Source organism: Natrix helvetica, assembly GCF_964273705.1.
Source record: "Natrix helvetica genome assembly, chromosome: 2".
Classification (NCBI taxonomy): Eukaryota; Metazoa; Chordata; class Lepidosauria; order Squamata; family Natricidae; genus Natrix; species Natrix helvetica.
This window is the reverse complement of record NC_138552.1, coordinates 41383198-41409732: the sequence shown is the minus strand read 5'-3', so window position 1 is coordinate 41409732 and position 26535 is coordinate 41383198. Positions and strand designations below refer to the sequence as shown.

Sequence of the window (26535 nt, the reverse complement as noted above, 5' to 3'; positions counted from 1 at the left end):
GGCCGTTGTACATGCATGCAACAGAAATCCATAAGTTCAGGTGCCAGTGCGCAAATGCACACTGGAATGCTGCTCTTCCGGATTTTGGAGCTTCCAAACATGCCAAAATGGCGCGCATGTGCGCACAGGAGCTCGGAAAAGGAGGCAGTGAGGCCACACATTCCTTGCGGGATGGTTTTGCGTGCCGTTTCTGGCACATGTGCCATAGGTTCGCCACCACTGCCCTGGAACACTACCATGGTCATAAATATGAACCAGTTGCCAAGTATCGAAATTTGATCACGTGACCATGGGGATGCTGCAAGGGCTGTAAGTGCGAAAAACAGTCTTAAAGTCACTTTTTTCAGTGATGTTGCAACTTCGAGCAGTCACTGAAGGAACTGCTGTAAGTCGAGGACTCCTTGTACAGCAAAATATACGAGGTTTCGTCAGCGCATTCCTCATAACATCACCGCAGACTTTGCTTTCCCCCCCTCTTTCTCCTAGATCAAAAGGGCTACCCCGTCTTCTCCCCCCCCCCCCCCGATTTCGAGGTTCCTCTTCCACAGGAGGCTAAATAATAACGGCTGCTGAAGGAACGGAGAGGACGGGCTGCCCACGTACCGTACGGAACCGCCTCCCGACTCCGTAAGTCGCGCGAGACTCCAGGGCGGCCCTTAGAACGCCTCCCTCGCGCTTCTGTAGCTGCGCGAGACTTCCGGGTTCATGCCATTTTACGTTAAGACAGTGGTTGGTTCAAAATAAACGCTTATTCGCGCGCCCGCCCACACCCACCCGCTTTAACTACAGGCAGCAGCCCCTTGTCGTGCTTTGAGGCGGCTAACAACCGGGCTATCGTCTTCTTCGTGGGTTCTTAACATCCCTATCTTGATTCCTGTCACACCCCATTACTATTTTACGTGCCTTTTTTTTGAAACAGCTGTCCATTTATTCTGCTGCCTGTGCTGTAGCATAATCACGTTGAAACCTCAGCGGAACGCGTCCTCATTTCACCCGGTTTGTTTCCCTCCCCCCCTTCCTCCCACCGTCAGCTACGAAGAGCGACTCTAGTGACCTCCAATGTCACGTGACAAAGCCCCCACCCTTGCACCCCATGGTTGGTAGTCGTTCGCGCTTTTAACTTCCAAAAAGCTGCGGGGTTTCCAAGTTTGCGCCTGTTGAAAAGCAAGTCTAGGAAATGGGCCTTTGCGGACAAATTCATTTCGTTTTGCTCTTGGGGAGTTCTCCGTGAGGCAAATTCAGCTCTAGCGCTGTGGATAGAACTAACCGGTTGAGTCTGCAGCGGAGAGATGGGTCCGTTTCCTATTCAGGCGGATCCGGGGACAACCTACACGGGGTCCTAATTGAGCTGGGTCCTGACGTGACCTTTGTAGGCTCGAAAGGCGTGAGCCGGGCAGTAGAAACCGGCGCTGGTTAGGGAATAGGCTCTTGAGCACCGGCAAGATCCCGCTTTGAGGATTTATGAGCTGGGTGTGGGGAGCGCACGTGAGGAGGAGGAGGCGGTGGTGGAGGCGGAGGCCGTTGGGACAGCATGGTGAGTTTGGGGAGAAAAGTGGAAGGAGCAGAAGGAGTTTGGATTGAGTTAATCTAGTTCTGCTCTCGTTTAGAAAAAGAGGTCAATGCATATAGAATCTCCTCAGTTTGGTCACATTAGGAATATAGGGCTCGAAATTTCGATTTCAAGGCATTTCTGAAATATTAGTAAACAGTGACACTCTAATGTTACTTGTTTGTTTATTATAGACACAAATATTTGCATCCTCAGTTTCGTGGGAGCATACCTTACAAACAATATAAACTGCTGTAAATAAAAATGCAATATGTATTATTTAAAACAAGCTTATGATCCTTCCCATAGGACAACTGGTGATACTGTAATTTACTATGTAGGGAAGAGGAGTCCAACTTGAACAGGCTTCTATGTTGCTTGCCTTTCTTCAACTCTTGAATCTTTTCCACGGCTTTTTCTGTGTTAATAATATGATTGGCCTTGGTAAGTAGGCTGTGGCATGTTTATACTTGTAAACAACAGAAAGGAATCCAGTAATTAATGATTAGCATATGTTATTACTCCATAAGAAATTTTGGATGATTCATTTAATTGGTAATAGTTTTGATGTAAAATAATTTAGATGTGGATGTTCAGCAGTACAGTTTAATCACAAATGTCAGAAAAGAAGACAAACATTTTTGTTTAATTTAGTACTCAAAAAAGTTACTCTTGGTTTTCAGTTATTTTTTTTTCAGACAAGATAATTGAAATATTTGCTTATTCGGTATTGATTAGTCAATATAATTCATTTGCCATAATGGAAGTTAAACCATACAAAAGGTGTAAAGAATATAAAAGGTTACAATGTTACTGACATAGTACTGACATTAATGGAAACATGAATTTTTATTTATACACTTGCCCAGGTAGCCAAGGGCTGTTATGATGAGTTTTTTAAGTTGATATGGCTATCCAACTCCCAATGACTCTGGGCACCTCACAAATAACAATATTGAAAATAAGAAAAAATAATACAATAATAGAGAAATGTAAAGTAATAAAACAGTAACAACAATGGGATAGGAAAGAGAATCAAACCTCCACAATCCAAAAAGGCTTCAACAAAAATGTGGTCAAAGATCCAGGTTTTCAAACTCTGAATCACCAGCATCAGGATCTGGTGTGTGTGTGTGTGTGTGTGTGTGTGTGTAGATGGAATTTGTAAATCAAAGTAATCCAGAATCTGTCAACCCTGCTATATAGGGTGAGTAGCTACTATGATAATTCCCCTCAGGTAAGCAGGCCCCATGCACTGCATTTCCATGCTATCTTATGTAAGGAGGAAATCTTCATTGATCAGAGAAGGATTTGATATTAATTGAAGAACTACGTTACTAAAGTTCAGTCTTATGAATAGTTATTTGTTTTCCTCTTAACCTAAGCCAACTCTTGGACAGTTTGGTGTAGTGGTTAAGACATCAAGCTAAAAACTGAGAGACTGAGTTCCTGTCTTGCCTTAGACATAACTCCAGCTAGATAATCTTGAGCCAGCCACACTCTCTCAGTCCTAGGAAGTAGGCAATGGTAAACTACTTCCAGAGAACCATGGCAAGTGACTGGTCCAAGCAATTGCCAGGAATAAACATCGAGTTGAAGCTAAGCCCATTCCTCCAAAAAAGCAAAAGCAAATCTAATGAGATATCTGTAGTCTACAAAATCTTGATTTTAGTCTTACTTTTAATTCTGCCTACTCTGCAGAAGAAAAATATGGTTCCTATTATGTTAAGTTTTAGATATTATGAAAAACTAAATAGTTTTCTCATTTTAATATTGAATCTTTGCAAATTTTTATTTATGTATTTTTGTTTGGTTGTTATATTGACTTATGAAATTGCATCAACAGTGACATTTGGGAATTGTGTGTGTGTGTGTTTGTGTGTGTGTGTGTGTGTAGCAAAATATCACTTGAGCAGCATCACGAAATCTCCAGAACCATAAAGCCTACAAACTTGAAATTTGGCACGTATGTTCCTCTTGGCTTCTAGGTGCTCGGTAAGAAAGGATTTACGAAATTACCATCAGATCATTAGTATTTCTTATATTATTAACACGCTCTGATGCTAGGGAGTTAGACGTTCTACTCCACTTCCCCACCTGAAAAACACTCTGATACTAAGGAGTTAGCCTGAGGGAGAGAAGGGGATAAGATAGGAGAGGCCTCTGGGGGGCAAGCCTGAGGGAGAGAAGGGGATAGGAGAGGATCAATAGGGCCAGCCTGAGGGAGAGAAGGAGATAAGATAGAAGAGGCCTCTGGGGGCATTTTCAAACTCTAAGTGTCGGTTTAGCAAGCCCGATCACATAGTTTTGTAGCAGAGAACTGGTATCCAGCTACGGTAGTTAAATATAATGTGGGTAAGATATATATGTATCAGACTTAATCTTCTTGCCTCATGCCATATATTTTATTTCTAAGGTGTATATTCCCAACATTATGAAATCTAAGCAACAAATGCAATATACAAAATTCAAGTTATTAAAATTATATGGGAAGATTAAAATCAGTCAAAAGTAAGTTAAAGGGCCTTTGCTAAGCATATTATTGGGTAAGGGTGGATAATGTTTGGTCATGCTGCCAGACACAAAAGGAGCTAGTATTAAAACAGCTGTTGCTTGAGTAGAAGCACAAGCTCTATATCAAAAAAGAGAAAAATGAACCTATGCTCCAACACTGACATATTTCCTTCTCAGATTACCACCCAGAACTTTCCATAGGAAAAAAGGCTGCCATCTCTATACTATATAACACATGAATTTTGTGAATGTTAGAAATAAAGTCCTGTCTTCAAAAATAGGTGGATATGTCTAAGGACGTGGTGCATATAGCAGAATTCTTGGTTTTAGTTTTTCTGGCCCTTTAGAGTACATTGGTACTGACACAATCTCAAAAGCAGCTTATCCTGACCCAAGGATCTTTTTCTTCATACAATAAAAAAGATAAATATCCGCAGAAACTGAATTTGTAGTCATGTTTTCTGGGTTATTTTCCTGGCCAAATGTGTTTGCTCTCTCTCTCTCCCCATTACTCCTCCCTCCTAAACTTACTTTGTTATTTCATGCCCTTCATATTTAATCTGTTCCATCAACCTAGAAAATGTACCTGGCATGATATGATCCCTTACTGTTGACTTATAGATATTGTTTGCTATTGCTGTTTCATATTGTCCCAAATAAATAGTCGCTTAGGTTAATATCGGGCACAAAAATATTTAGTTTCCTTGCCCTTGAAAAAGTACAATTATTTTCTGTAAGAGGTTTAGTAATATGACTGTTACGCTTACTTTATTTTTGTACTATATTTGATGATGATTTATCTCAAAAAAATATGATTAACATTTATTTAATGGTAAAAGCTTTGAAAAAGAGTACAGTTTATTGATAAACAATATTGATTCACAATTGTTTTTACAAAATAAGTTCAATAGAATGTATAACAGAATAACAGTTGGAGGGGATCTTGGAAGTCTTTTGGTTCAATCCCTTGCTCAAGCAGGAGACCCTATTCCAGTGTTGGCCAACCTTTTCAGCAAACGAGAATGTGTGTTAGTGCGTGTGCCGGAAACCAAATGAGCAGCCGCCTGGTATGCATGTGCACACCAGGCAGCTGCTCTTCCGGTTTCCAGCACGCACATGTGCATCGGCCAGCTGGTCCTCTGGTTTCTGGCATGCATGAAGACCAGCTGGCTGGTGCACATGCACATGCGCACACCGGAAACTGGAACAGCAGCCACCCGGAGTGCACATGCACACCGGGCAGCTGCTCTTCTGGCGCTCCGCGTGTGAAGACCAGTTGGCCAGAGCACCAGAAACCATAAGACTAGGTGGCCGGTGCACTAGAAACTGGAAGAGCAGCCACCCGGCACGTGCATGTGGCTGCTCTTTCAGTTTCTAGCACTCCCATGCATATGAAGACCACCTTGCCAGTGCATCGGAACCTGGATTAGCAACGGGCGACAGCTCGCGTGTCCCGAGAGATGGCTCTGCGTGGCACCTGTGGCACCTCTTAAGGACGTACAGTATACTGTATTCCCAGGAAAAGTTAACAAACTATTGTAGTTATTTTTAATATATAACAAATCATTACAGCTCCTTAATGTATCTTATGATAGTGGGGTATTTTTGTTACCTTGAAGATGTTTAAGAAAATCTCTCTGGACTCTGAGTATCATAAGAATTATTGATGAATTGCAAACTTTATTTATCAAAGAAGAAGGCAACTCTGAATTTAAAAGTTACCTTATCAATGGCATATTGGCATATACATTAAATAAATAAATGTCTTTCTCCCCATTCCCTTAAAATTTCAGATTAAGAAAAACAACAATTACTAATTTATCTCCACTGCTGTAACTTAGTGGATCTTTTTAAAGTTGAATTATTTCAGTGGAAAAAACTAACTTTCCTTTTAGATAGACTGGCTAAGATAATCTAACACACAGTGGGTAAGCAATTTGAGAATTTCTTTGATGAAGTAGATTTTGTAGTGCAATTTCAGTTGAATTCAGATCTAGCCTTGCTTAATGTAATGATCTCCCTTATCGTGAATTAAAATGGGAAACTTAATTCTACTGATTCTCCTCGACCTTTTCGCAGCATCACCATTGAGCATAGTAACATGTAGAATCATTTGAATGAAGAGACTTGGGAGCCATAATTTATGTTTATTAATTGACTTAGGTTTGCATAGGTGAAACTTGTTCCTCACAAAATACACCCTGTGTAGGAAGGGAAAATTCAGTCTCCCTGAAATGGTTAGACTTAAACAGCTTTTCAGTAGTCCTCAACTTACAACTGCCAATCACGGTCATAAACTGGGCCCTTTTTTGTGGTCATTAGGCAAACACAGTGATCATAAAATGAAGTCAATCAAACCAATAGTTACCTATAGACATGATTTTGCCGAAATCTGGAAGTAAATGCCAGTTTTCAGCAAAACATGATCCCATGGCCATGGGATGCTGCAAACGGCCATAAATGTGGCCCAATTGCCAAGTGTCTGAGCTAAGCAACTGGTCATAAGTTGTGAGCTGTCTATATGTTACTTGATAACATAGAGGTAGTCTGACAATAATGGCAGCTTTTGAAGGTAGTTCAGAAGCTGCAATTAATTTAAAGCACATCTACTGCTTTTGAACTGAGTAAATATTTTGCTGAGGTTTAAAATATTTGGAATTGTTATAAGGTCAATTCTGAATGCATTTCCAAAACTAAATTTGGTATTCTGCTGGTCGGCATTCATAGTGACCATAAGTTCTAACTAATCTTGGGACCTAATACATGTAGGCAGGCACATGTTAGACACTCTCAAATCAGATATATTATCTAGCTACAAAGGGCATTTCCACAAACCCTTTGTTATGATCAGATAATCTCTTGGTCCTGGTGAGATTGATTACCTCTTGGGATCCCACAGCGAAAATCAGCTGATTAAGATGATACATGCCTGGGCATTTTATGGATCTTGATGGTTTATGTTAGAGCCTTGAAAATTATCCCAGTGATTTTATGGATGGCATCTTGGCCACTTGGCTGCAGCCCTATCAAGTAGCCTTTCCCTTTTGGTCAGATTGGTCCCTGGTTTTTCTAAGATCTGAGAGAGAGAGTGGAAGAAAAATTGCCTGTAATGCCAATTGCTTTATAGGCTGGCCAATTTTCTGTAGGAGAAGGGTCAGCAAACACCTTCCCACCTAACCTCTGACTATTTGGTAAACCTGAGCGATCTTATTAGCAAATTGTTATGTCAAAGTCTTGACTTTCTATGGGTGGAGTCAGTTGTGGTGACTGGGATTACAACTGATTGTGCTGCCTGAGACTGCTTCTCATCAGTGAACTCTAATGGAGTAGATAGGGTACTCTGTTGTCTCTGATCGCATGAAAACCTGATCTCTGTCTCCTGCGGCTCTTTAGCAGCTCTGTGGGAGCTATTATAGATTGAGTCAGGATGTGGTCAACATCTCATTGAAAGATAGGATGATGCCAGCTGTTTTGAAAGAGGCTATGCCTCATTAAAATACTCTCCTTGGATCCCACTAGGTTTGATATCTATTGTCCAGACCATCTATTTTTAGGAAAGGTTAGTGTGACTGTAGTTTTCTTATGGGGTGGTTGGTTTATATAGCTATTTCTGTACTGGTTAAAATCTAAATTATCAGCCTAAGGGATTCCATTCCGTTTCATCCATGTTTTCTGAGAAGAACCTCTGATTTAAAAGCCCCATGTAAAAAAAACCAAAAGGAAACCAACATGCAGAGCAGGATAGTAAAATTCTAGCCGGCAGTTGCCATTATTCCCTGCTCCAGAATTTATAATGGAAGCATTCTTGCTATAGTAAATTTAAAAATTGAAGCTATAGAACTCTGTAGAGAATACATCCTCACATCTAATTTATTATCTTAATCAGTTTTGTGAAGGAAAGTCTAAATTAAACTAGGATTTTTTTTATAAAGAGCTTGAATATAGATAATCAAATTATATCCACTGTATCAGTGGAGGGTTACAAATGATGAAACACACAGACACACTTCCCTGCTTATGTTTAAGAATATTAGAGTGCCCTTTTGGATCAAACCCCAGCCCGTCTAGTCCAGCAATCTGTTCTCTCAGTGGTCGAAACAACTCTACAAAGAAGCTCACTAGTTTTCCAGCAGATGATCTTCTGAGGCAGTCACACTGCCATCAAGGACATTTCCCTGTCATAAGCTTTAGGTACATAGTAAAAATGTGGCTATTCTTTATTTTTTTTACTTACACAAAAACCCATTGTACTTGCTGAATCATAAAATATGGCTTAGTTAATATCTAATACTAAGACCTAACTATTTCACTAAGACATGGTGTGTGATCTAAGGCCTTGCGGTTTGAATAGCCACAGATATGTAAAAGGTAATACTGTCCTATTCTGGCACTATTAATGCCATCAGACATTCTTCTGTTAGCTGATCTTCAAGTGTAATATTCTATAGGGTGAGTGGTAAGACTATTAAAAAGAATAAAAGGATAAAATATAACATCAGAAATTTAAATTATAAAAAAACAGAATATTAACTTTTAACTTTCCAGTATACGACATTCAAACACTGTAGTGGTAAATAGCTGAACTAGAATTCATCAAGAAACTCAGCTTATATCATTTGTAGTGAACAAGAATATTTCTTTTTTAAAAAACTGTACTGCATACGTTACATAGCTGACCAATGCAGGAATGTCTGTTAATTTGTTCATCTGTTTTATAAATGCCCAACATTATCATTGGATATTTTTTATACATTTAAATTCATCTTGACCACTACTTATTATTTCACCCTAACCTTATGCATATATGTATGCAATTGAAGCACGAAAGAATTCCTCCTACGTCTAACAGACTGTAACCTACAGAATCTCCTACTATACCATAATACTTTTGTCACTTTAAGTTTCCATTAAGGTTTCTTGCTTCTAAAATAGATAATCACTGACTAATTTGAATTATTTTTTTAAGTCTGTTGAAGGGTAAATTTCCCCTGGTTTAACACAAGGCAGATCATATCTAGAATTCTTAATCAGTATCAAGAATAGCTATTTTATCATTAATGATATTCCCTTTTTAATAGCAATGTATGTTTCCCATAAATAATATAGTATAGATAGTACTCTGCCTTCTTTTGAACTTGGGAGTCACTGACTTAGAACAAACATAGTCATTTGTATAGCCTGGTGATAGATACATGGTGGTCAGATATTGATCTTATAGAATATAATGCAGTTTGCATGAAATCAGTTTAGAAAAGGTAAATTGGAATATGAAGTATTTTGTAGCTAAAATTGTATTTTTTCATGTGGGTAAACAATTGAAAAGCAATTATACTAACATAGTACTCTGCCTTTATATCATGAAGCATATTGGAAAATGCTATTTTTAATTACAGGTCTGTATTGTGAGAACATTTTTAAACAGATACTATTATTGTGATGATTGGGTATTAGAGCTGTCCCTCAAAGCAGAGCAGAGCACCTTTCATAATTTACATTTCAGAAGAAAAAGGAAACCGAGGAAAGATAGATTTGAGAGATAATGGTAGAAGGGGAGACCTGCGGAAGCTTGGAATCCTAATCCAAGAAAAAACCATATCTTTCAGAATGGCAGATGTATATGTATACATTTAGTGTCAGGAAAGGGAAGGTTTACAGTCTTTAGATACATTTTAATATCAAAACCATTTCCAACAATTTCAGTGTATTTAGTGAAAGTTAATTTGATTCCTTGTTGTGATAACTAAAAGTGGTGTGTGGCAATATGTACCAGAAATTCTCACATTCTTTTAATTTTTAATGGAAATCTTTAGGTGGAATCCTACTGGCACAGAAAATAGGAAGCAATTCTAAGTGGGAATTCAGTACTGTTCTGTCAAGAGCATTTAGTTGTCTAAAATATTTCTTATAAGGAGTGCTTTGATCTGAAGACACTATATTAGTGTTGTCATATTTGTTGAAATTAAATTTATTTTCTTGAAAATCAAATATTCAAGTCATTCTATCTCACTGACTTGCTCATTTGCTAAAAGTTTGGATTAAGTTAGTACAGAATCTTGAGAATTGTTTTCCACAGTTGTATTGATTCTTTGCTATCTAAGGTAGTTCTTGACAATGCAGTCATAAAATATGACATCACATGACTTTGTTGCTTAGCAATAACAGTTCTGCTAGTCTCCGTTGCTGTCCCTAAGGGAAAACCATATGAGTCATTAAGTGAGGACCTCATGTAACTGCAACTTTTAATTTTCTGCTAGCTTCCCCATAGACTTTACTTTAGGAAAGCCAGCAGGGAATGTTGAAAATCACAGCCATATGATTGTGGGGAATGCTGTGATAGCCAGAACTTTGAGGGCCAGTCATGAGTCCCCCTTGTTCTGTACCATCATAACTTTGAATGGTTGCTGAATGAATGTATATAATCTGAGGACTATCTGTACTTTGTAAACAGAGTAGGTACACATTACTATATATTGACAGGAATAACAAGAAAGACCTTGCAGTGGTGGAAGTAAGGAGTAGACTTAGAAAATGGCTTGGTTGATTACCAAATGGTTGGTAATTACCATTGGTTACCTACCAGATGTTTTGCAATTTTAAATAATGAGAATTGTTTATTTTTCTTAATGTGCATTTACATAATTTGTCTTGTATATATCCAAGAATCATTAACAGTTTTGAACTTGAGATATTTGGTATTTGGATTACAATATTCCAGTTCTTAGCCTTTCAGTTTTCTGCCATCTGAACTTCTATTTATAAATCCAAAGGGAAATATCCTTAAATTGATATTTCACTGCTTTTAATTTTTTGTTCTCATTGTGATGGTTGAGTTGGCACCTCTTTATTTGAATCTCTTTGTTTTAACTCTCAACCAAATGAAACACAGGAAGGCTACTTTAAGACCCAGTTATTGGAATATAGAAGGAATGAGAAATAGATTTTAAAGGAAACTCACACCAAATTTAATCGTTGATATCTCTATGTAACATCTAAGCAATATTAATTTTATCTGTGATTTCTGATAAGAAAAAATTATATATTAACTCTAATTTTGTTTACAAACTTTAAAAAGTTTAATGTGAAATATTTGCATTTGTCTTTTATTTTCTAATCCATATACCATTTTATCTGTTGTATACATTTTCCAATAGCCCTTAGATAGAAAGATTTCTCATTTTTATGATGGAAGTGGTAGTGCACATTTTAACTTCAAAAAATTATAATTACAGCATACTACATATGACAGTAGAAATTGAGATATGCTGCTTCTTTTATGCAATAAATTAAGTTCGTATTTTTCACTCCATAAGACGCACCTGACTATAAGATGTACCTGGGTTTAGAGGAGGAAAGCAAGAAAAAAAAATCAGGCAGAGCCTGAGAGGACCACAGATAGGAGTCCTCTCATGTGCCAGCTCTGCCTATTGACTCCTGTACTGTGGAAAAGAGACAGAAGAGGTGGGCAATGACAAAGGCAGAAGAGGAGGGGTTCAGCACTGTAAAAGGACCTGCCGCTGCGGCCTGGCTACTACTCACCAAAGCACAGGCACAGATGCACAGACATTTCCACCCACTTTTGGGAAGAAAAAGTGCGTCTTATGGAGCAAAAAATACAGTATATTGTTGACTATTGTCTCATTGATTATACAAATAAAGTTTTTCAAATGGAATAAGGATGAATTGGAGAATTAATGGGAAGCATAATATTTGAATTCATTGTTGATTTTACCTTTCTGCTTATTTTAGTAAATGGTGACAAATCTGGGTTTCCTTTTACATAGACTTGTGGCTATTCACCAGATTTTCAAAAACAGATCAACTTAGGAAAAATGTTGATGTTTTATAATGATTTTTCCAGCAAATTGAAGAATTGATAAGAATTGATTGACACGAATGTAGATAAAATAGAGAACTATGTGTTTAAAATATTAAAAATAGAGTTAACTGTCCTTATATAATCTGTTATTCTGAATATAATCTAAAAATAAATCTATACTTTATTTTTAATATTAGGCAAATGCTCATTCCTATTAAAAGTGTACTCAGTTTGGTACTTTATAGATGTGGTAGATTATCAGGTTTGTTGTCTAACATTTGGGGAGCATCAGAGCGGAGAAAGCAGTTATAAAGCCACATTTTGAAATGTCACTGCTTTAGATTAGAACTAATAATTCACAGTTACAAGAAAATGATGCTATTTAAGGATTGGTTTTAGAGAAGCTGTGAAATAAAGTTTGTTCATGTTAACATACATTGGTTTATTCTTCTACAGGGGGTGATAGGTGTGCAGCTGGTGGTTACCATGGTGATGACTAGCATTATACAGAAGATCATACCTCACTACTCTCTTGCCCGGTGGCTTCTTTGCAGTGGAAGGTAAGATAAGAAACCAGAACTAAACATCTGATAAAGTGGGTTCTTGTCCATGAAAGCTGATACTATAGTAAATTTGTTGCGTCTATAAGATGCCGTTGAATATTTTGCTGGCCTATTCCTTTGTGTACCAAGTTTGTCTGGGAACTGATTATAATTATAATGAGTCTGGATATGTTGGTTCTAAAAACAATCACATTAAATATTTTCCAGTCTTATCTAGAAATGTGCATTATGCTACAGCTTAGGGTCTTCTTGAGAAATAGATGGTATATTCTTTATTATACTATTACATATGCTGTCCATGATCTATTTCTTGACAAATGCTATGCCCTATTTACAAAAGCAAACACTTCTATCTCACCTTGCTTAATAATATGACCATACATTTTTGTATAATTGTCTTAATGCTTAAAATATGCATCCTGTAAGAGTAAACTCAGATTTGAAATGTAAGAAAAGAGGATGGCTTACTTAAAGGCAATAGTCATTAGTGACAGTCATAGTACTTGTGACAAATTGCTTAATTTTAAAATAACATTCACAATCATTAAGCTCCCTGTGCTAAAAACAATTAAGAAAAAAGCACATTTGGGCTATCCCCAGGCTCCCTAAATCCTTTAGAATTTCCATTTGAAAATATTCTACCTTTTGTGACATTCTTGCTAGGAAACCAGAATAATGGGTGATCTTCAGAAGATTAATTCTCTAGTTAGATGCTATTGGCTTTTATAAATGCACTTAAATTTCAGAAGGGATTACTCTAAAAATTATAAATAAGAAATAAGCTCAATTTCCTGATTAAATAATTAAGTATCAAGGATCCCACAATTCCATATATAGTTATAATAGTCACTGTTCAATGTATGCAGCCAGGTGTTCTTTTGGTTGGATTTACTAATAACTGATGATTTGTCTACTCAACCTAAATCTTCTCTGTCTTCATCAAGAGCTTAATTGATGGATGATTCTGAGACATGTTGAAGGACTGTATAAGCCAGATGGCTGCTTGACAAATAAAAGGGAGTCTAGCACTCATAATTGGCAGCTGCTTGCCAGTGTAGAAATTTGCTCAAATACCTCACTAGAGAGGACAGGTGGAAGGACAAAGTAAGTAGATATGGTAGGGTAGCTTTGGCCTTGCTAAGCGTTAAAACAGCAGCCTCCTTATTGGTCCTCTAGAGATTCCTGTGGGATATTGAACAGCTGGTCATGGACTATTGAGTTTGTCATAATTTATCTACTGAATTATCTGCAGATAATTATCTGGTGACATCTTTTACTAAAAAGTCAAATTTGAATCTTACCAATCATCTTGACAAACATACTTTTTATGCTTTTGTTTTTTTAATAATTTTATATTTAGTGTGTGAGGCTTTAGTTAAAAAGCAGCTCAAAGAGTAATGTAGAAAAAGAGTAAATAGCTAGTCCTTGCTTAATCTTAATTGGTTCTGGAATTTCCATCACAAAGCGGTGGTCATTAGACAAAACATCACCAGTTCCGGTAGTTCTGGTTGCAGGTGTTAGATAAGGACCATGCTTCTCTTGTTAGGCTGTATTGTTCTCTGCTTCAACTCTCCTTCCCACCTATTTCCTCCCTATTTCTGCTCTTGTCTGCCCTTAACTCTGTCACTTCCTATTCTTGCTGCCCTTTGGTATCCTCTTCCTCCTCAGCTAGAAGTGGCTTGTCAACAATGGGAGGAAGAAGATGGCAAAGCTCAGCTGGAGGCAGCAGGGGTAGGTGGCAGAAGAAGAGCAGCACAACCAAAAAAGCATGGATGGCGGGCATAAGCGCATGTGCTCATAAATATGGACAGGCTGCCAAATGTTCAAATTTTCAACATGTGATTGCAGGGCTGTTGCAACTGCAACTGTAATTTCAAGGACCAGCTGTGACTATTATTCAGCACCATTGCAATTTTGAATAGTTGTTAAATGAGAACTACCTATAAGATAAAGAAGGCCTGCTAAGAGTTTGGTGTTTCTATATTGCAAAACAAGCAGCTTTCATAGGTGTATTGATATAATTAAAACTATTTTAACATTACTATTTGAATTACAAGGACTTGGGTTATTATATTTAGTCAAATGTTATTCAAATTGTTAATGTTTTTTGGTTTGTTTGTTTTTTAGTTTGCGGTGGTACCTGCATCCCACAGAAGAAGAATTACGTATTCTTGCAGGAAAACAGCAAAAGGGAAAAAGCAAAAAAGATAGGTATGAAAACAGTATGGGTAGTTGGTAATTATTTCCCAGTCTTTACACAGTTGTTGTGGTTGGTTATTTGATATCCTTTAATGATTACAAAAAATAATATGTTAAAAATGATTTTGTATAGAAATAAATCATGGGTGTGCAAATCTGCATTTAATACATTGATACTGTACTAAAAATCAAAGGGTCTCAAAAGACTTATGAATATTTTGGAGATAAGTAATAATAAAGCAGAGAAAAGGGAGATAGGTCACCTCTAATATATTTGTCCTTGTCACTATTATGCATTTTACTGGTTTAAAAGGATAAGAAAAGACAGAGTACAATTAGAACTGACTTACCTTGCTGACTTCCTTGTGTGTGTGTGTGTGTGTGTGTGTGTGTGTGTATACAAACACACACACACTCACCCTAGGAGCCATCCAGGCAGAAAACCATATATATTAGCACCAATCTACCAATCATGATACAACCACACAACCAATCATTCCATTTACTGAAATAAAGCCAGCACTCCACACCCTCCCACCAAGATTTATAGAAAGACGGCAGCTCCGATCACACTTTAAGCCCAAAAACCAGCCTGAAGATGGCGAGTGAGACATCGCTGAAACGTTGCCAAGACAATCTCAATCTTATACGGGAAAAGACCCAAATACAACAAGAGTAGCATATATATGTTTGTGTATGTGTGTGTGTGTGTGTAATAGTTTATCTGGAATCATTTAAAATTAGCAAGTATTACGAAAGTATTATAATAAAAAGAATAACAGTAGAATAGAGTCAGGAATTACAACTTCTTTGGTCAATTAAAAAAAACGTATCTAGATGATAAGCCAAAATCTGTATTATGTGACTGTCCAAGGTGCAAGGTCTAATGTCAGGATCACTTGTTCTACTAACAATTACTGTAGAGATATTTTTGTATAGATAATTTTAGAATATTAACATAGAAAATTTCTATTTGTGTGATACTAATCCCACACCAATTATAGTTTAAAAGTTAAAATAAACACTTCAGATAACCTGTAAGATTCTATCTACTAGAGGATTGAAGTCTACTAGGTCCATCCACTGGTGAAACTACTATATGCAAGGCTGAGAAAAGTCTATTTTAAAATTAATTATTTGTATGTTTTATTTAAAATTATTGTACCACAGTAAATGTCACCAAGTCAAACTTGAGTTTTGATCATTATAAAGATAGGGCTGTGCTGTTTTCGTGGCAGTTGTAGTTTAACGGTTTGCCTGTGTTGTCTTCTGTGAAGTTTTTTCAAGTTGACTTTCAAGCCAGAATACTACTCTTGAGAAAGAAGTGTACCACAGTTTTAATGTCTACTCTAAAGCATATCAGTTAAATTGCTCGGGTGCAGAATAAAAGTTAAAATATGAAAGTATTAATTTATTTATGGGCCTGAAAAATACTAATAATGTGTAAAATTGTAAAAATATTACACTGTGCAAAATATAAATATTACACTGATTAAGGCATTCTAAATATGAAAGACTGCCACTAAAAATAATTTAATCGTCAGGCAGTCTTTCCTTCCACCTTATTCCAGTGATGGCTAACTTTTTTCTAAAGGTGTGCCAAAACTGTTTGCGCACATGCCCACCCACCTGCGCTTGCGTGAGCAACCCCCACTGCGCATGCACAAGCGACCCCCACAGGAGGGGGGAATGTTTGCCCTCCCCAGGCTCCGGAGGCTTTCCTAAAGCCTAGGGAGGGTGAAAAACAGCCTAATGGTCCAACCGGAAGTTCGGGAATACTATGCCAAATTTCTACTTCTACAACAGTGTATTCCATCTGAAAGGTTTATACAAATTGTGTATCCACTTTATTTCTCCAATAAATTATGAAGACTAGACAGTAGGTTTTCTAAAGGAAAGTTTAGATACCAATTGCTCCTGAGGATATAGTAGATCCTTGAGTACCTTGTTTTATTTGTTATGGAACAGTTATAATTGTATTAAAAATAAATTAACAAAGGTAAAAGAGGACATCTGGAGGATGCTTGGTATGCAAGGTGATTTTGGCTATTCTTCAAAAGAATTTGTTATAGAAAAATCATTGATAATAAAGCCTGTGAGTTTTAAGGTGTGACTCCAAGAGCATCTTTAGGAGCTTTTGTGTTCTTGGTTCCTAGAATTTTATAACTTAAATTATTAAACTTTTATTGCCTAATTTCATTTCTTGCCACTCAGCAAAAGAGTTTCCAGAATTTTATGAGTGGCTTTGTACATATACTTATGAAAAATTCTAACATAAAAATGGAATTATATTATGATGCTCATTAGTTCAACTCAGTTAAATAAACTCAACTTCATTTGCACGTTTGCACATATACCCAATTAGTTAAAGCTGAATAGCAGTCTCTGTTTTCAGTCTTTAGACTCACAGATCCATTTTCTTTTCAACAAATAAATTTGATAGCATTTCTGTCTATTGAATAACATAATATTGAAAGTAGCTTTATTAAAAGCTATTAAATACTCATTGAGTTGTTTGTCATCCTCCTTTTTTCTTATCTTCATTGATTCTTTTCAAGGGTGAGTGAGAAGAAAAGGAGCAAAGAATATTCTTTTGCCTTATTATACCCTAATTCCAAACTCCTCAACTTTTTCTTATTTTCCGTGATTGCTGTATAATTGTGTGGGAGCCCAAGAACTCAAGCTCCTAATAATATGTGTTTGTCCCCTGTGGTAGCTTTTTAGAATAAAATGTTAAGTTAGATGGATAGATATGAGTTAGATGATCATATGCTCTGGTCCTTGTTCATTCTCAAACTGCTTATTTGTTGCTTCATGGGGTTGTTAGAGAAAGATTTGAGTTCGATTACATTCATCTGATGTTGCTGTATTTAAACTCAGTTTGTTCCTCTCGCAATTACAATATATCAGTGAAGAATATAAGGTTCAAACTCTTCATCCTAAAAATAAAAATAGGAGTAGAATCTCATTTTCTTAAGTTGTTGAATGGGCTGTGTAATCAACCTTGTCTTAGAGCTACTACTATTGTTAGCAGAAGCTGAACTGGAGATGGCTTGCATCTCATCCCATTATTTTTCTTTATGAAAGGCGGTGTTTGTGTCTCATGCTACTTTTTAAGTAGCAATTTTAGAGCCTCAGTAAGAGCTGATGCAATATTGACAGTTTTTCATATATGTTTATCTCAACAGGAAGTACAATGGTCACATTGAAAACAAGCCATTAACCATTCCTAAAGACATTAATCTTCATCTGGAAACAAAATCTATCACTGAAATAGATGCATTGGGTAAGGGATTATAATGAATTGAATCATGATAAAATGTTGGGTTCTTGAGCATTTGTTGTTTATGGAATATCTTTTTATTCCCATATTTAAAAAAGGACAAATGCTACAGTTTGAGAATCCATGTACTAGTATTTTAAGCAGTCATAAAATAATTGAAAAATCCATTATTATGCTTAATTCATCTTCATGTGTTTAACTTTTATTATAAGCTGTCCTTGGCTTATTTGAACTTCCTATGTAGAGGGAATATTTCAAATGTAAATGCCAAATTTTCCCTTTGAATTTCAAATATTTAATTATTGTACAATAAAAGTTGCTCAATTCTAACAGATTCTGAAAGGCATAGAAACATGTCAAAATAAATCATATTGATTCAGCAATAGATGCATGTAAGTAAATACTATTATGAAAAGTAGGTAGTGTATTTATAGGTTCATTTAGTTGATGAGAATTAAGGTTCTTCCTTGTGATTTGTCTGAGTGAAAAACTTTGCACTCTGGAAGCAAATATGTTCATCCCCAGTGGTGAAATTCAATTTTATTTTACTACCGGTTCTGTGGGCGTGGCTTGGTGGGCATGGCAGGGGAAGGATACTGCAGAATCTCCATTTCCACCCCACTCTGGGGCCAGCCAGAGATGGTATTTGCCTGTTCTCGGAACTATTCAAAATTTCCATTACCGGTTCTCCAGAACCTGCTGAATTTCACCTCTGGTTCATCCCATAGAGATATGAAAGTAGCAACATTTTTCTCATTAAAGAGTTTTGAATTGCCACAAAATGTCATCCAGCTTATCCATTAACTGGGGAAGATTATTGTACAAAAGTTTCTTTTAACTATTGGATCCCAAAAAAGATCCTCAGAAGGGAGGCAGAAGAATGTGGAAGTTTAGAGCAGTGTTTCTCAACTTCAGCAACTTTATGATGCATGGACTTCATCTCTCAGAATTTCTCAGCCAGAAGCCCATGCATTTTAAAGGTCCTTTAAAGTTTAGAGGGATGTATATCTGTGTTATTTTATATTAGAGGATTACATTACATAATCAATTGTCATAATAAACCACCATCTTCAAGCTATGCACTGGCTTAATGAGCTTTAGTAAATGTTGAATACAGGGTTTTGAGTGCATACAAAAATAACTTGATGGAATGTGATATTAATGTAATATTTTGGTTAAAGATAGCATCCTTTTTCCACATTTATTTAAGTGATGCTTGAATCTATATCTAAAACTTTTGATATACTTTTTGAGATCAAACTACCTGATTGTCCATTTAATATTTTTGAAACATCTGGGAATATATGAGACCATAGGATTTTGGTGGTAGAGAAAAGGACAAGTAACTAGGATTATTTATTATGAGTATACTTTCCTGTCTTTCCCTTTTCCTCACATAAAATGCTTGGGAAAATGTACAAATAGACCTCATTTAGCAATTGCACTCATTAAGCAAAGCAGTCGCTAAATGATAATCACATGACTGCAACCGTGGGTATGATTTTACTTCAAATTTCCTTTGCTTTACAATGTCAGAAAGATAGAACCCAAATAACTGGGTGAAATACTAGAAAAGGTTTCTTAAACCTGGTTCATAAGGAACTCATATAAAAGGGCAAATTTATAGCCCCTTTTCCCCCCACTCCCCAGCCCTTTTAAATGCTCATCCCAATACTGGGATAATTAGCAAGAAGAGAATGTTTGTATTTACATTCATTGGTGAGAAAGGAATTACAAAAGTATAAGGAGGCACACAATGGAAATACACATCAAAATTTGCTGGTGCAGGCTGTTTGCCTAGTGTGCTCTGGGTTGTGAGCCACCAGTTGCTTAGGCAAACAAAAGCTATAATGTGAAACTGATTAGGGTCTTGTTAGTGTCAAGCAGCAGTACTACTGGAGAGTATTACATTAAAAAGAATGTAACAAAAATATTTTAAAACCCATGTGCTGCAAGAATCATGCATTCAGAACATTAAAAGGGGCTCATTTAGCATTTTGGCCCATGTTGTGGAAAGAACCATGTCTTCAAGATCTTTCTAAAGGCTGTCACAGATGGGTGATCTGAACGTGGGGGGAGGGGCATTTCATAGGGCAAGGCATACCTTGGTCCAATATAAGGGCATCACTTATTTGATGGGACCTATGCCAACCCTTTCAGTTTTTGTTTGATGAAGACTGATAGTCTCACAGATGTTCAGGTCTGTGCCCTGAAGACAGTTTATAAGTATCTGTATGTGTATATTTCAATTACTAAACATCCACTTTTGATTTTAGCCTTGCATTATTTTCCTGAGTATCAGTGGTTGGTGGACTTCACAGTGGCAGCTACAGTGGTTTATTTGATAACTGAAGCTTACTATACTTGGACGAAGCCTTCACAAGAAATGAATATCAGCATAGTCTGGTGTTTTCTTGTTATCGCTTTTGCAATGTATCCTTTTAAAGTGTTCTGAGACTTCTGTTTAATTTTCAAATCGGGTTCCGACCCAAAAAATCACGATTTTTTCCCCTTGCGGGCCGATTTCCCCTTCCGCACCATTTTTTGGAAGCGCCAAATTTCCAAAATTAGGTTCTGGTCACAACCAACTTGGTTTGCGACCAAAGTTATGAAACCAATTATGGTCGTGACCAGAAGTTCTACTGTATTCAATATTTCATAAACCTTGAGCCTACTGAAAATAAGTAATTTCAATTCCTTATTTTACAGATGATATAAAATATATTGCCAATACTAATATATTGATTATTTTTATGTAAAATTAAATTGGTTGATGTAAATAAAGCATCTATGAAATATCTAAATGCTATTAAATATTCAGGTTTATTTGAAGCTGCTAAAGCTTTCAGACCATATTTTTCTATCAGTACAAGTTTTAATTCTACGTACATCAGAAAGGTTATATTCAAAAAATAACTACGCAAAATCTTTCAAAAACCTGTAGCTTCTGGTAGATAGTATATTGCATGGGATGTATATGTTTCCAGTCCTCATAATAGCAAGTCTTAGAACAATGTTTCTCATTTGTTTTGCCTGTGATCCTTCTTCTAAGCTTTTTCTCCTATGTCCCACTTCAGGTCCCATTACTAGAGTTGGACTATCTGTTTTCTGGCATTGGCAAGAGAGTATTTGTAGTATAAAATTCATGTGTGTATGTGTGTGTGTCCCACTTGACATGTTTTTCATCTGTGGCCTTCTTTAAAATAATCTAAATAGTCAAGGGGCCATATGACCACAATTTGAGAACCATCATCTTAGACTTCTGTGATCATTTGTATTCTTTCAGGAAACTACTACATTCCCTCTATTCTTTAGAGAGCTGCTGTCTTTACACTTAGTATTATTTTTTCTTCCTCTGAATGTTCATGACCCATTTCTTCTGCAAAAGTTGTGGTGGCTGGTTCTCAATTTCTATAATCCATATCCTGTTTCTATTTACCTCTTAGACACTGCTTTCTTTGTTGATGTACTGTATGCTCCTTATGGAAACTTGTCTTCTATGTCAGCTCTGGCTGACAGCAGATCATTCACTGGCTGTCTTAAAATATGCAGCAGAAAGAAGAGAGATAGGGCTAGATTTGACTTTAGTGTCTTTTTTTATAGCTGATACATTCAGGAGGGATCACCAGTGTTACTTTTGATTGCTTACTCAATTCTGACTATAAATAAAACAAATGCCCTAGTCTGAAACACTTCCTAGACTCAAGAAGCCCCAATCCACAAAGCGTGTAGGTATTTGTATGAATCTGAATTCAATCTTAGTGTATGGCAATACAAATATATTATCAGTTTTGATGTCATACAGTTTTTTTTGTTGAACAATTATTTTATATTTTAAAAACTAATTTCATAATATCCATATAACAGTAATTTGTAAATTTCTTATTTGTTTAAAAGGGTCAAAGGTTTCTTCATATTATAATTTAAAACTTTTAAAAATCTTTTTAAAAGGACCATACTATGATTAATAAAAGTAAAAGTAAAAAAGACTTACGTTTCATTTGTACATTCAGGCACCTGATATTGTTAAATACTGTACTTTCTAGTAATCTAATTTCTAATGTAATCTAATAAACTATTCTTAATGAGCTAATAGAATGTTTAATTTTCCTTTAAAACTGTATTGCTTAATTTTAAAAATATACAATTATTCAAAAACTTATAGTTTGCTTTATAATGTTTCCATTAAACCTGAAGGGCCTAATTATAATTCTTAAATGAAAGGAAAGTTAGCTATATGATCTTATAGTACATTTTAAATATTTTTTACTGAAGTTTAAAAAATACAAATTCAAAACTAATTCAAACAAGAGAAATATAAAAAAAGAAAAAGTGGGGAGGGAAAAATATATAAAATGGAAAAACAGAAAAAATATAGAAATTCTTCCTGCATTAAGACAGGTACATTTTCAGTAATATTTTTAATATTTCAACTATAACACTTTAATCCATATCTCATGTATGATCTTTTATTTATTAAAAGTCTATTAAGAAGTACCAAAATAATTATATATTAAGTTTAAACAAAACTTAATATTTTTTCCCTTACTTACAGAGTACCTTGTCATTTTTTATAAAAATACAAAGGAAAAAGCTCTACTTTTTTCCCTATCTGTAAACAAATTTTTCAAAATCTCATCAAACTTAATTAAGATGAATAAACATTAGTACTATTAGAAATAATATATTTAAATTTTTAGTCTTAATCCACAAAATGCAACAACATTTGTCTTATTCCCATGTTTTATATGAAAATGAATTGTTAAAGCCTTATCATTCAGTTCTAGTCCAGAAAAAAAAAACATTAAAACTGCTAGAAAAGAAAAGAATCACATATATCTTAATCTTGGTTGAATAAGCCAGCTTTGTAAACCTTAAATTTTATTTTTAAAGGTTTTAATTCTTATTCCTTTGGGGCCATATCCCTTCTTTCTCTTCTTTCTCTCCTTGTCTTTTCACAGAATTCCTTCTTAACACATCTCTGTTGTAAATTCAAAATAAAAAAATTGTCCCAAGTCACTTTTCTGAGTTAAAATGCACATATCCAAGTAACACTTCTGGTTTATTATTTATGTGTCCCTTTTAACTACCAAAACACTCACCTTTTTCATCTTTAAGTTCTGTAAAATGTCTCCAGTATATTTCTTGTATTCTATCAATTTTAAATCTATATCCAATACAGTCTAGGTTTCATGTTCCACAAGTGCTTTTCGAAAGATAACTGGACTTTCTTTGTTTCTTTGAAAAGACTGAAGCTTTTTCAGTTTGGGACAACCATGATTTGGATGGTTTCCATTCATTCCGATTTTCAGTAATCTCCATTCATTCTTTTTTTCTTCTTCTATCTCTTTCTTTTAAGCCCATTTTTATTGTATTAGATAGTCTAAAGGGAAGTTTCTGGGTACATTGTTACTAAATATCCTTGACTTCTTCCAGAGTTAAAATACTTTTTCTCCATTCTGTATTATTAATCTGCCTAGGTCCATGATGGCGAACCTATGGCACAGGCGCCGAAAGTGGCACACAGAGCCATCTCTTCAAGCACGCCAGTCATTGCCCATTGTTCTTCCAGGTATTGGTGTGCACATGCATGCTGGCCAGCTGGTCTTCATGCGTGCGCGTGAGTGCAGGAAACTGGAAGAGCAGCTCCCTGGTATACATGTGTGCACCGGGAGGGTGAGCTTCCGGTTTCTGGCACACGCTGGAAACCGGAAGCTCAGCTTCCCAGTGTGCACAACACACCGGGGAACTTGGCTTCCAGTTTCCGGCACTCCCGCACATGCGCACCGGAGAGCAACTCTTCTCATTTCTGGTGCTGCCCCACGCATGTGCACACGTTCCCATTTCAGGACTTGGTGCTGGAAAGGTTTGCCAACACTGACCTAGGTTAACCAGTCTAAAAGGTCTCCTTTTATCATGTTTTTCTCTCATCCAGCATATTTTTCCAAGGCAAAAATTTCTTACAGTTAAATTTAAAATCTGTATATATTTTAATAAGATTTTAGCAAACTACAGGAAGTACTTCAAATTCTTATTTTCATTCAATCTGGACTCTAGACTATTTAAAACTAAAACCAATATTTTAATCATCTTTTTGATATTTTTTTCTTTAGGTTTTACATTTACTTAAAGCTTTTTTTCACTACAGGTTGAAGGGAGATCACCCAGAATAATGAAACTTGTTATTCTGAAAAATCTTAATATCAAAAAAGCAATTTGCAAGCTATTTCTACTAAAGATGATCAAGAAACAAGGGGACAAACCCAATACCTCTTGAAGGCTCCAAACCCTGGGTCGGGCAAAGCTGCCTCTTCCAATTCCCAGAACTCAAACCTACCAGAGACCAATATTTTACAGTCTCATTACGGGGAGCATTTTTAAGGAACACTCTCAGTGATCCCAAGTCCTTTCCTTTATCCGGAGAGGAGATTGTGGCTTTACTTCCTTCCATGTTTGTTGTCAGCTCTGCTAAAAGCAAACTCACTTTCAATCTGCTGTTGCTTTAACCAAAATTAATCTTATGGTACATTTTGAGCAAATTAGGACTAATGTCATCCTCCCCCCCCCCCAAGAATTCATGTTCCACATAATAGCTGGTTTCTACATACATACATACATACATCCCTGCGGCCAATACGCTCACACAGGGAGGGACTTCTCCTGGTGCCGTCCACTAGGCAATGCCAGCGGGCGACACCGAGGAGTAGGGCCTTCTCTGTGATGGGCCCAACCCTCTGGAATGACCTCCCCCCCGACATTAGAACCACTTCTGACCTCCGCTCCTTTCGGCAAAAACTGAAGACCCACCTGTTCCGATTAGCAGGCCTGGCATAATTCAACTGTCCCTCCTGGCAAATGTATTATATCTGGTTATTTTAGGGGCTTTTTAATTTACTGTATTTGTTTTTAGGGGTTTGAATTTATTTTATATCTGCTTTGTACAGTTCCTTTAACTACATTTTAACCTCCTCCATGTCAATTGTCAACTGTACATATTTAATTTAATTTTATTGTATCCTGTTATATTTTGTATGAACTGTACACCGCCCCAAGTCCCTTGCGGGAGAGGGGGCGGTCTAGAAGCATTAAATATTACTATTATTACTATTATTACTATTATTATTATTATTATTATTATTATTATTATTATTATTATTCTGAAGACCTGCACATGATATTATTCCTTCTTCCCAAGGATGCAGTCTTTTTTTTCTCTACAGCATCAAATTTTAAAAATTTTGCTAAATGAAAAACAAGTTCTAGTCTTCTTTGGATATAAAGTGAATTTGATTTTAGTGGGGTTTTCTTTTATGCGTAGTATACAAGACAGTTTATTGGTTTTTAAAAATTTGCATTAAAACACATTTGTATACAGTCAGAATATTTTAGATTGTTTGGCTAAAGTTTAGCAATGTGATTTTATAATTTTTGCAAAAATATGAGGAATTGGCATTAACCTTTTAAGAGCCTGAACAAACTTGTCTTATAGCTTAAAAACTATTTCTTCCTCTCCCCCCCCTTTGAAAAAAATAGGGGCAAAATTAATTTATGACAATGTATATAATTTAATATATAGACCTACCTCTCTTAATGTTAGCACTTGGTTTCAAATATTTTTATTTAGAATTATATGAAAAAAAAATCCTTGACCCTTACATATAGCAAAATATTGTTCTCACTAACTACACACTACTTTAAAGTTGAAGAGGGAGGAGAAAGATCAGTCTGCGTAACCTTTGGCTTCTTTTTCTTTGTCAAAGCTATGGTAATTCTGATTGTAACAGAAAACTATTTGGAGTTTGGACTTGAATCAGGTAATATTTTGATGTTCTTATGGACAAATACTTAGCAATTTTAACAGTAAATATTTTAACAGGTAATATTTTTAAAAATGCCAATATTTTTTATGTTTTCAAATCTTTTATTTCATATTTTTTCCCATTACTATTACAGGGATGAAATATTTTTCTGCAAATTATAAATATTCTTATGTTAAGAACGCAAAAATATCAAATTGTTATTGGACTTTATTCTTTTGTAATAATGGTGTTATTGTCTAATAATAATGTACTACACTTTCAAATAGCATTTTGATTTTACACATAGCAATTGATATTCTAGATCAGTGTTTCTCAAAGTGGTCCGTACCGCCCCCTTGGGGGGCGTTAAAGAAGTGCAAGGGGGCGGTAGGAAGTTCCGCCTTACATGGGGGCGTTGAACGTACAGAAGGGGGCGTTGAACAAATTCTATTTATTACTTGTTCTGTGACTAGGCGGACTCACACAGCAGTCATTGCGCGCGGCGCGCGGGCAAACCTGCAACACCGATCGTTGCTGTTGGAAACATGGCTTTCATACGAGCGAATGTGCACTTCCTTGGTCAGTCTTGGGTCTAACATTGCGTCCCCAGTAGCGCAAGGAATAGAAAATTCAATAAAATCCCATAGAATGCTGATCAAATTTCTATGATATCCTATTCAAATTTCTATGGCTGTGCTACTGGGGGTCTAGTGTTTGCCGCGCGCAGTGACTGCTGTGTGAGTCAGCCTCCTTTCACTGCACCAGGAATGGAGGCTTCCCTAGTAGCACAAGGAATAGAAATTTCAATAGAA

At 36.2% G+C, this 26535-nt stretch overlaps 1 protein-coding gene across 3 annotated transcripts in view; it reads left to right on the top strand.

Annotated features, from left to right (window-relative positions):
* The first annotated feature begins 800 nt into the window (after positions 1–800).
* The window catches only part of TMEM161B (transmembrane protein 161B), a 52395-nt gene continuing 26660 nt past the window's right edge, over positions 801–26535 (top strand). The window contains exons 1-6 of one of the 3 annotated variants that reach the window (XM_081942220.1): positions 801–996; positions 12336–12439; positions 14570–14653; positions 17830–17927; positions 20201–20357; positions 25587–25738. In XM_081942220.1, the coding sequence (XP_081798346.1) occupies positions 12366–12439; positions 14570–14653; positions 17830–17927; positions 20201–20357; positions 25587–25738 (565 nt within the window). In that variant the 5' untranslated portion in view covers positions 801–996; positions 12336–12365. Of the gene's footprint in view, positions 997–1379; positions 1535–12335; positions 12440–14569; positions 14654–17829; positions 17928–20200; positions 20358–25586; positions 25739–26535 lie in introns of those variants that run through there. The other 2 variants (XM_081942218.1, XM_081942219.1) reach the window with 2 other exon arrangements.